The sequence below is a fragment of the Oncorhynchus masou genome, chromosome 20 (assembly GCF_036934945.1).
Source record: "Oncorhynchus masou masou isolate Uvic2021 chromosome 20, UVic_Omas_1.1, whole genome shotgun sequence".
NCBI classification, from domain to species: domain Eukaryota; kingdom Metazoa; phylum Chordata; class Actinopteri; order Salmoniformes; family Salmonidae; genus Oncorhynchus; species Oncorhynchus masou.
Genome location: NC_088231.1, coordinates 9,818,553 through 9,829,685, shown reverse-complemented (window position 1 = coordinate 9,829,685; position 11,133 = coordinate 9,818,553). Strand labels below are relative to the sequence as shown.

The window sequence follows — 11,133 nt, the reverse complement described above, 5'->3', positions numbered from 1 at the left end:
TCCAAACTTCTCCCATTTAAGAATGGAGGCCACTGTGTTCTTGGGGACCTTCAAGGCTGCAGAAATGTTTTGGTACTCTTCCCAAGATCTGTGCCTCGACACAATCCTGTCTCTGCACTCTAGGGACAATTCCTTTGACCTCATTGCTTGGTTTTTGCTCTGACATGCACTGTCAACTGTGGGATCTTTAATAGACAGGTGTGTGCCTTTCCAAATCATGTCTAATCAATTCAATTTACCCCAGGTGGACTCCAATCAAGTTGCAGAAACATCTCAAGCATGATAACTGGAAACAGGATGCACCTGAGCTAAATTTAGAGTCTCATCGTAAAGGTTCTGAATACTTATTTAAATTGTACTGTTTTTTATTGTTAATACATTTGCAAAAACATTTTTAAAACTGTTTTCGCTTTGCCATTATGGGGTATTGTGTGTAGAATGACGAGGGGGAAAATGTATTGAATCCATTTTAGAATAAGGTTGTAGCGTAACAAAATGTGGAAAAAGTCAAGGGGTCTGAATACTTTCCGAATGCATTGTACGTCAGCTACAGAAAGGTTCCCAGATGCCCTCTGTGTAAATCTCAAGCCACACTGCTACTATTTCTCCCCATTGTGGACACGCCTATGTCTGATAAGGCTACTCAGGAAGGAGAAGCACTTGTAACATACTTTGCACTTGAAGGGCCTATCCTTAGTGTGAACGGTCTGGTGCTTCTTCACAGTTTGCCTCAGTAAAGTGCTTTGCACACGTGGGGCAGGCGTATGGCTTGTCTGCTTCCGTCTTAACGCTCGGCCTCCCACGTTATGACCCAATGACAGCAGAAGTAGAAGCAGGAGCCACTGCCCTCAGGTGGTTAGTCTTTGAGATCCCTCCTTGATCTCTAGACATTGTTTGGGTGTTGGTGGGATTGTGTGTTGTGTTATAGGCTAGGTACCTCTTGTGGTGATGGGGTAACCATGAGCCAGCTGAGGAAGGCAAGACCCAGGCACAGGCCTTCCATGAATTCAGGTACAAGGCATTCGACGAGACTGAAGAAGACATACTTCCTGTTAGAATACCCACCACTGTCTGTGAAGGCTGAAGCCCAGGTTGACCTACTCCCTTGGTGGTAGTCTATCAGGAAGTCTGTTTTCTCCTACTGTGGTGTTTGTATCACAGGAACAGGAGGGTCTATCTCTATCAGCCCCAGGCCCTGCTTCATCCCTGCACTGAGTCTGTGAAGAGAATGGTCTGGGCTGCAGACTGGATCCCTGACTGGAGCCTCTGTCTCTCTGATGACCAGCAGGACTGAGGTTGTTCAGTCCACTTGTCCACTGGTTGTGTTCTGTGTAGTGGTGGTGGTGGAGTTTCTGGCCTTCGTGGTTGGGTCCTGGTTGTGACTTGGGAAGGAAGAGCGACAACTCCCGATCCGGGTCCAGGGTTTGTGACATGCCACCTCAGAGGTCCAGTCTCTATATCAGAAGGTCCTCATGGACTGCAGACTGTAAACACACTTGAACAGAAAAGCATTAAGGTCTTTATATAAGAAACTATGCTGTACACACAGAAACATGATACTGTAAAATGTTCTCCACAGTCAAGCCCATCTCTAATGCTGATACAAATGTAATATAACAAATTTCCATGTGTTGACTCAATAATTAAGTATAATGTTTTGGTTCGAATGTGATGGGAAACTCAGTCTGTGCAACGAAACAAAAATAACCAAATCAGTCAGCACAGTCAGTTTTGTACAGTGGGGCAAAAAAGTATTTATGGTCACCTACAAACAAGCAAGATTTCTGGCTCTCACAGACCTGCAACTTCTTCTAAGAGGCTCCTCTGTCCTCCACTCGTTACTTGTATTAATGGCACCTGTTTGAAGTTGTTATCAGTATAAAAGACACCTGTCCACAACCTCAAACAGTCACACCCCAAACTCCACTATGGCCAAGACCAAAGAGCTGTCAAAGGACACCAGAAACAAAATTGTAGACCTGCAGCAGGCTGGGAAGACTGAATCTGCAATAGGTAAGCAGCTTGGTTTGAAAAAATCAACTGCAGGAGCAATTATTAGGAAATGGAAGACATACAAGACCAATGATAATCTCCCTCGATATGGGGCTCCATGCAAGATCTCACCCCGTGGGGTCAAAATGATCACAAGAACGGTGAGCAAAAATCCCAGAACCACATGGGGGGACCTAGTAAATGACCTGCAGAGAGCTGGGACCAAACTAACAAAGCCTACCATCAGTAACACACTATGCCGCCAGGGACTCAAATCCTGCAGTGCCAGACGTGTCCCCCTGCTTAAGCCAGTACATGTCCAGGCCCATCTGGACATTTGCTAGAGAGCATTTGGATGACCCAGAAGAAGATTGGGAGAATGTCATATGGTCAGATGAAACCAAAATATAACTTTTTGGTAAAAACTCAACTCGTTGTGTTTGGAGGACAAAGAATGCTGAGTTGCATCCAAAGAACACCATACCTACTGTGAAGCATGGGGGTGGAAACATCATGTTTCCACCCCCATGTTTTCCTACAAAGGGACCAGGACGACTGATCTGTGTAAAGGAAAGAATGAATGGGGCCATGTATCGTGACATTTTGAGTGAAAACCTCCTTCCATCAGCAAGGGCATTGAAGATGAAACGTGGCTGGGTCTTTCAGCATGACAATGATCCCAAACACACCGCCCAGGCAACGAAGGAGTGGCTTCGTAAGAAGCATTTTTTATTTATTTTTTATTTTACTCCTTTTTCTCCCCAATTTCGTGGAATCCAATTGTTGTAGTAGCTACTATCTTGTCTCATCGCTTCAACTCCCGTACGGGCTCGGGAGAGACGAAGGTTGAAAGTTATGCGTCCTCCGATACCCAACCAAGCCGCACTGCTTCTTAACACAGCACGCATCCAACCTGGAAGCCAGCCGCACCAATGTGTCAGAGGAAACACCGTGCGCACTGCGCCCAGCCCGCCACAGGAGTCGCTGGTGCGCGATGAGACAAGGACATCCCTACCGACCAAGCCCTCCCTAACCCGGATGACGCTAGGCCAATTGTGCGTCGCCCCACGGCCCTCCCGGTCGTGGCCGGTTATGACAGAGCCTGGGCGCAAACCCAGGGACTCTGATGGCACAGCTGGCGCTGCAGTACAGCGCCCTTAACCACTGCGCCACCCGGGAGGCCCTCGTAAGAAGCATTTCAAGATCCTGGAGTGGCCTAGAAAATCTTTGGAGGGAGTTTAAAGTCCGTGTTTCCCAGCAACAGCCCCAAAACATCACTGCTCTAGAGGAGATCTGCATGGAAGAATGGGCCAAAATACCAGCAACAGTGTGTAAAAACCTTGTGAAGACTTACAGAAAACGTTTGACCTCTGTCATTGCCAACAAAGGGTATATAACAAAGTATTGAGATAAACTTTTGTTATTGACCAAATACTTATTTTCCACCATAATTTGCAAATAAATTCATTAAAAATCCTACAATGTGATTTTCTGGATTTTGTTTCTCATTTTGTCTGTCATAGTTGAAGTGTACCTATGATGAAAATTACAGGCCTCGCTCATCTTTTTAAGTAGGAGAACTTGCACAATTGGTGGCTGACTAAATACGTTTTTGCCCCACTGTATTTAACTTCAACAAAATGGCAATACACTCAACTTTGAAGTACTGTACTTTTATTGCACAAAACGATACATGACAAGTAGAATAACTTCGCTCTTTACTTTTTCTGTAAATCTGGTACCCTCATTTTGAAAATAAAATAAAAGGTTCAACATTACATTACACACAGCTTCACTACTTTATGTCAAGTAAACATGAATTAATGCACTATCATTTCCTCATTATGAAACACCAGCATAAAACACCATGAGAAGGTTGTCACTTTTCATCAGTGAAGCGTTTTTACACACACCATCACACCAACCATCACCATATTATCTACTCCACCTCATCATACTATAAATCCAATCTCAACAGAATGAACTACAAACTAACTAGTACTACATTACATGTCACTATATACTATACATGGGCCGTGTGCATTTTCTGCTGGTGTATCCTGAGGTAGCTCCTCTCTGAAAACCTCTTCCCGCAGTACATACAGGGGAACGGCCTCTCGCCCGTGTGAACCTTTTGGTGCCTCTTCAGCTGGTGGGAGAACCTCTGCTCACACTGGGGACAGCTTTAGGATTTCTCCCCTGTGTGGACCCTCTGGTGTCTCTTCAGGTGACCAGCCTGGACGAAGCGCATATCACACTGGGTACAGATGAACGGTCTCTCCCCTGTGTGCATCCTCTGGTGGATCTCCACCTGTTTTGGGGAAACTGAAGGCTTTCCCACAGAACGAACACAAGAAACACTTCTCTTTGCCACCAGATCTGCTGATAGCGTTACTACTACTGTCATTTGTCAATGGGCTTGTGTAGCCATTTAGTGTTGAGGCACTGGCATTGTCTGAGGTCTGGTTTAACATTAGGAGAGTGTGAGGAGGATGAAGGCCAGGGAGTGTCTGTGTTGTCACAGGGTCCATATTCCAGTTGATAGATCCTATAGAAGGCAGGCTGAAGGCAGCACCTGTTAGGGGGTTATCCTGAGGAGTCATCAGTATCTCTGAATCAAAACCATAGGAGCAGGATGGAGCATCAGTAGCTGAGTCTCTGTCTGTTCCCTTTCAACTCACACCGATACCTCCCTGTCCTCGCAGACCAAATCTAGGCCTTGCCCTGGTCTCAGCAAGTCTGTTGTCATGGAGACTATGTTTGGTTGTTGGTTTGTGTTCGACTGTCTGTTTCTGGTCGCGGTTAACAGTGTTGTTCCCCAGCTCAGAATTAAGGACGCTGTCCCTTCCACTATGTCACCTCTGTTCCTGCCATGCTCAATGACGTTGTCCCCTGGGCCCTTGGCTGCACCCGTCTAGGTATCCAAGATGGCTCCCCTGTCTCCTCTGTTCGCCTCCAGCCAAACCACCTACGGGGAGAGGTAACAAAATAGACTTTACAAACATGGCAGAGAAGTCTACATATGGATATTTATTTTTTACCTGATCAAGTTCATACATTGTGTGTTTTGTATGTAAACATAGGATTGTATTGATTTAAAATTTAGGAATTAAGAAAATAAATAAATAATAGCCAGGTGCATCACTATTCCCACTGAAGATCTATTACTATTATTACTATTAATATGTAGGCTATATGTATTTCTCTCTTACTTTGCTCCCCCATCTTTAGTCCACTCAGCAGATCAATACTCTCTGGTCCATCTTCTATTGTCTCCTCTTTGACTAGCAACAGATCAGGCTTCCCATCCTCCATGTCTACTGACTGTAAGATATCGTCCCCAGCCATCTATATAGTCTAATTCATTTTGATCTAAAAGGAAAAACTGATTCTAGATCAGCACTCCTACTCTGAGAGGCTTTGTGGATACGGGCCCTGACCTAATACCATTCCGACAGTAGTTCACAGTGAGCTCACCTCAGTGAGACTGTGTGTGGTCCTGTGCTGCTCAGCTGGTTCCTCTGTGGGTTCAGGAGGAGGTGTAGTCTGGTTGTCCTCCATGACCATGGTCCCCTCAGGGTTCCCCAGACCCTCCTCACACCCCTCCTCCTTCACCAGCAGCACCTCTAGACCCTCCTCCTCCTAGAAGAGGTGGTACAGATTACACAGACATACACACCCTCAGGTACGTACACACAGATAATAAACACACTTTCAACATGGAGTGTTTACCCATCCCCACTATGTTTGAGACCTATACTGTAGTTACAGAATTACTTAATTGTTGTTAAACCAATCATGGTGGACATAAATATGATGTGGGTAAAAACAAGTCAGCTGTGAAGTCAAAATCCATCAGACAAACCTGACTAAACTATTTTGACGTGTACAGTAGGTGTTTGTTAGTGTGTTTGGTATGTGTAAGTATATTTAGTAAGTGTATATTGGTTATAAAGCGCTGTTGGGTGTATGTAGAATAGTGTGAGATCAAATGTGATGTATACCTAAAGAGAGTCTCAATGAAAGTCTTAGAATGAAAATCCCATGTTGTCTTTATTAAACAGAAACAAGTTTCAAATACTCCATATGAAAACCACATTCATCTCTCAAGCTACTATTATTTCCTAGCTTTCAAATAGGCACATTCTTCTCTCCCCTGCAACTCTTCCCTGGGTCCTTATTGTACAAGAGAAAGTTGTGTTTTCTGTCAATATACCTGGTAAAGTCATGGTTAATAAACAACTAGGGGGGCCCTCTAAAATCAGATTTCCCCCAAAAAATAGTGTTTTTGGTCTGCCTAGAAGAATACCCAAAAAATATTCCCCTTTAATTGCGCATCTGGCCCTTTAATTATGCGTCTAGCGATGGTTCTGTACTGCTGCTGCTCATTTCATGGCTAAGTTAGCAAATAACAAATAATAGATACAAACAGTTCATATTTAATTGAAAAGGTTTTGGGGAAACTCAAAAGACAGTTATCACATCAACTGGCTACACACAGAGTGATAGACAAATGCCTGCAGAAAGACAGAGGCAATATTGCTGAAAATGTATTGGAAGAGTGTTAAATTTGGCTTTATAGTGACTAACCAGGGGTGGGACAATGTCAATACAGCGTTGATTAGATAGTAGCTGGGAGCTTGCGGTGTCTGATACTTGTGAGATTTGTTTATGTTCTTTTGCGATGGAACACGTGAAAATTGAATGTACTTGCAAAATTTCCTGCAATTCTACACATTTTGCCATTGGGCGTAGAGAAAATGTTGTATTTTTAAAGCAATTGCCGCCAATTGCCCAGCACAGTACAAACACAATATGTAACAGACTTTTAGACTTATACAGTTGAAGTTGGAAGTGTACATACACCTTAGCCAAATACATTTATAGTCAGTTTTTCACAATTCCTGACATTTAATCCTAGTAAAAATTCCCTGTTTTAGGTCAGGTAGGATCACCACTTTATTTTAAGAATGTGAAATGTCAGAACAATAGTAGAGAGAACGATTTATTTCAGCTTTTATTTCTTTCATCACATTCCCAGTGGGTCAGTAGTTTACATACACTCAATTAGTATTTGGAAGCATTGCCTTTAAATTGTTTAACTTGGGTCAAACGTTTCGGGTAGCCTTCCACAAGCTTCCCACAATAAGTTGGGTGAATTTTGAATTTTGGTCTCCTCCCTGAGCGGTATGATGGCTGCGTGGTCCTATGGTGTTTATACTTGCGTACTATTGTTTGTACAGATAAACGTGGTACCTTCAGGCATTTGGAAATTCCTTCCAAGGATGAACCAGACTTGTGGAGGTCTACAATTATTTTCTGAGGTCTTGGCTGATATATTTTGATTTTCCCATGATGTCAAGCAAGAGGCACTGAGTTTGAAGGTAGGCCTTGAAATACATCCACAGGTACACCTCCAATTGACTCAAATGATGTCATTTAGCCTATCAGAAGCTTCTATAGCCATGACATAATTTTTGGGAATTTTCCAAGACGTTTAAAGATACAGTCAACTTAGTGTATGTAAACTTCTGACGCACCTGAATTATGATACAGTGAATTATATGTTAAATAATCTGTCTGTAAACAATTGTTGGAAAAATGACTTGTGTCATGCACAAAGTAGATGTCCTAACCGACTTGCCAAAACTATTGTTTGTTAACAAGAAATTTGTGGAGTGGTTGAAAAACGAGTGTTAATGACTCCAAACTTAGTGTATGTTAACTTCCGACTTCAACTGTGCCTTTACATATCACACAATGCTTGGATGCAATATATATATATTATTTTTTTTTTTAATTTTTTTTATTTTACCCCCTTTTCTCCCCAATTTCGTGGTATCCAATTGTTGTAGTAGCTACTATCGTGTCTCATCGCTACAACTCCCGTACGGGCTCGGGAGAGACATGAAAGTCATGCGTCCTCCGATACACAACCCAACCAGCCGTACTGCTTCTTAACACAGCGCGCATCCAACCCGGAAGCCAGCCGCACCAATGTGCCGGAGGGTACACCGTGCACCTGGCAACCTTGGCCAGCGCGCACTGAACCCAGGGACTCTGATGGCACAGCTGGCGCTGCAGTACAGCACCCTTAACCACTGCGCCAGGGAGGCCCCTGGATGCAATATTCTACCCAGGAAAATTCAACACTGAAATCTGTTAATCTTGCTATTCCAAATGCATCTGTAGGTCTTTTCTGCTGACAAAAATAAAAATGAATCCTTGTCTTTAGTGAAGGGTTTGATCTCAAGTCAGAAGCTATCAAGTGGAATGGTTATTTTCTATTGAGTGGAATGTTTTTTCTGCTGGTGTATCCTGAGGTAGGTCCTCTCTGAGAACCTATTCTCACAAAGGGGGCAGCTGTAGGGTTTCTCCCCTGTGTGACCCCTCTGGTGCCTCTTCAGGTCACCAGCCTGGGCGAAACGCATGTGACACTGGGTACAGCTGTAGGGTTTTTCCCCTGTGTGGACCATCTGGTGTCTCTTCAGGTGGCCAGCCTGGGTGAAGCGCATATGACACTGAGTACAACTGAAGGGTTTCTCCCCTGTGTGGACCCTCTGGTGGATCTCCACCTTCTGGAGGCAGCTGAATCCTTTGTTACAGAACATGCAGAGGAACCGTTTCTCTTTACTGTTGCCTGATGTGGCTCCCCCTCCCTGAGCCTGATTGAAATGGACATGGCCATTTGAATCGGAAGGCCCCATCGACGTGGACACTGGGTCGCGATCCCCGAGCATATGTAAAGGGGAGTGGGTAATGACATCTGGATTTGTCTCTAAGCTTTTCCTGTAATCTAAGAAATCTCTGCCCCGTGAGTGTCCGTCTCCTAGGTGATTAGCTGCATTCCATGTGGGAGGAACGTCACCCTCCACTTCATCTACGACCAGACCCTCCCCTTTCTTATCTAGGCACCCTTCAGAGTATCCACTACTACTGTGCCGGTTCCAGTCCCCTCTTGACAGATCAGTCTGTGTCTCTAAAACCAAGGGCATGTTGCCAGGGTCCATCTCTGTAGCGTAAGAACAAGACGGATCATTATCGCCAGTGTCTAACGCGTTACCATCCCCAAAGGAATGAACTGTCCTCTGCCGAAATATCGGTAAATACTCTGAGCCAGAAGCAGGAGGACAGCCCAGTGGCTCCAGTCTCTCTGGGTCTGATCTGTGGTCAGATCCTGTGTGTAACAGCCTGTGTGTTACAGTTAAAGTATTGGTATCTGTCTCTGTTTTGAGGACGGTGTTCAGCGGTCCACTGACCTCCGTGATGCTGTGTCGGGTTCTGGGCTGCACTGGGACTGTCGTGGGGTCCTGCATGGCTACAGGGGGCACTCCAGCCATTTCAGTCTGAATGTCTCTGCTTTGCCGTGGGTCCTCCTCTCCTTCAGACCTCTCCAGCTTGACCCCAGGACCTGTATCTGCAGACTGACACAAGAATAGTGGAGGTTATTACTGGTAAATGAGTTGAATTGTATTACAATGTTGTAGGGAAGTCTCACAAGCTCCCCTATGGCAGATAAAGATGTACATGTAAGCAAGTGAATAGTTGAGGGGTGCCTTTCTGAAATAAATTGGCCAAATTTGATGTGCTGTAATTTTGATGTAATACTATTACACTAACCTCTATCATGATAACGTGCTGGGTTGAGGTTCTACTCCCCTCATCAATTGTGATTGGTTGGTCATCTCTACATGTATTGTGTCCAGCTGGCTTCACAAAGCTCTTGTGGCCTCCAGTTAGATGTCCTTCACCTGAGAAAGTGATTAGGGAAACAAACAGTTTTCAGTTTGCATGTGTGTTATATTAAACATAGAGGAGGGAGTAAAATGTAGGCAAGCAATAAACATTTCAGAACAACTACTAGTCGAATAAGACATGGGAGAGATGACGAATTTTGGAAAATAGATGTATTTATAGACTAATACACTTGAAACAAATAGCCAAACTGAAAACTGGAGACATTACTAGTGCCTCCACCGCGATCAAAGGACACAAATTTTAAAAATGCGTATTGTCTTCTAGGGTGGCTAATGCTACTTCCTGATGTTGCCAGGGGTAGACAGACTCACGTGGTGTGTAACATTCGAAAGTGGTGGTGGGATTATTTGTATTAGTACAGTACGCACATTTCGTCCGTGTTTTCCCCACAGACGAGCCATTAACTCAAGTAAAGAAGGAAACTGAAGCCTTTGCAGCCTTAATGGAAGATGTTTTATGTGCCAGCAGGTGCATGAGGGCCAAATGTATTGCTGGCCGAATACATTAAAGTTGGACGTAAGATGCCAGACGATGTAAAAGGCCGGATGGGCTAGGCTATATATGAACGGCGACAGCCTCCGCTCTCTCGGCCTTCTGCTGAATGTACCTCTTGCCATTCCTCTGTATCGGTCGAGGATCCTGACACTACTGGGACGACTGGCGAGTGCGCACTCTCGCACTATTCTCTCTGCGCGCTCACGTGCCACCTTCATTTCCAGTAGCTGTAGCTTCCTCCGCAATACCCTGTTTTCTTTCTGGCTTTGAGTTATTTCCAAACGAAACACTGCATAGTCGTCGTCTACGACTTTACAGATCTCTGCCACGGCTGCATTCGCTAGAACCTCCATGATGGAGGCTATCTGAGTGTGAAAGTCCATACAGTTAACGTTAGCCATTTTTAGCTAACCAGCAGTTAGATAACATCTATAAACAAAGACCCGGGACCAACGCGAATTAAACACCACCTGGGGTAATTATGTTAAATGTCTAAATAACAACGCTTGTTTCTGTTCACTTCCGTTCTTCTTCTTTAAAGTTTTCGATTACACCTATTGGTGTATTGCAGCCACCTACTGTACGGGGTCTTCTTCTTTGATATTATGGTGGTCCGAAAACAAATGCTATAGGTGCATGCCGCCACCTACTGTTTTGGCTGTATATCAGCCCAAATAATTAACAAAATACAAATAAACAAGGCAAAACTCAATGTACTCCTTTATTTAGGCTCTGGGCCTGAGAAGAAGAGCATCTCGGACAGTATTCTTTGCAATGTTTCGGCAGTGAAGTCCTGGAAACCCAAAAACCTTTCAGCTCCAGTTTCTTTGTCTTTTTGTTTGTTTATGCAGTACAATTAATCATATGTTTGATAAACACCATAAAATC

The 11,133-nt window shown here is 44.2% G+C and overlaps 2 protein-coding genes across 5 annotated transcripts in view; one reads left to right on the top strand and one right to left on the bottom strand.

The window, feature by feature from the left end:
• LOC135506901 (zinc finger protein 777-like) overlaps window positions 1-11,133 on the top strand; it is a 199,309-nt gene that overhangs the window by 143,814 nt on the left and 44,362 nt on the right. The window lies entirely within an intron of this gene.
• Window positions 3,671-10,646, bottom strand: LOC135506911 (putative zinc finger and SCAN domain-containing protein 5D). Of its 3 annotated transcripts, XM_064926342.1 has the most exons (5): window positions 10,358-10,646; window positions 9,613-9,743; window positions 9,252-9,416; window positions 5,470-5,634; window positions 3,671-4,960 (listed from the first exon to the last, which is right to left on the bottom strand). In XM_064926342.1, exons 1-5 carry the CDS (start codon window positions 10,644-10,646, stop codon window positions 4,907-4,909), a joined length of 804 nt encoding a protein of 267 aa, XP_064782414.1. In that variant the 3' UTR covers window positions 3,671-4,906. The 3 variants fall into 3 exon arrangements, with proteins under 3 accessions (XP_064782414.1, XP_064782412.1, XP_064782413.1); XM_064926340.1 differs by lacking the exons at window positions 3,671-4,960; window positions 5,470-5,634 and having other exon boundaries at window positions 6,027-9,416; XM_064926341.1 differs by lacking the exons at window positions 3,671-4,960; window positions 5,470-5,634; window positions 10,358-10,646 and adding an exon at window positions 10,062-10,334 and having other exon boundaries at window positions 6,027-9,416.

Bases quoted from the DNA above. Each gene is read 5' to 3' on its own strand.
- LOC135506911 (XM_064926340.1), bottom strand. From the start codon at position 10,646: ATGGCTAACGTTAACTGTATGGACTTTCACACTCAGATAGCCTCCATC. The intron at 9,744-10,357 runs GTACATTCAGCA...TCACTTTCTCAG, and splicing joins ATACAGAGGAATGGCAAGAG to GTGAAGGACATCTAACTGGA. The intron at 9,417-9,612 runs GTTAGTGTAATA...TTCTTGTGTCAG, and splicing joins AGCACGTTATCATGATAGAG to TCTGCAGATACAGGTCCTGG.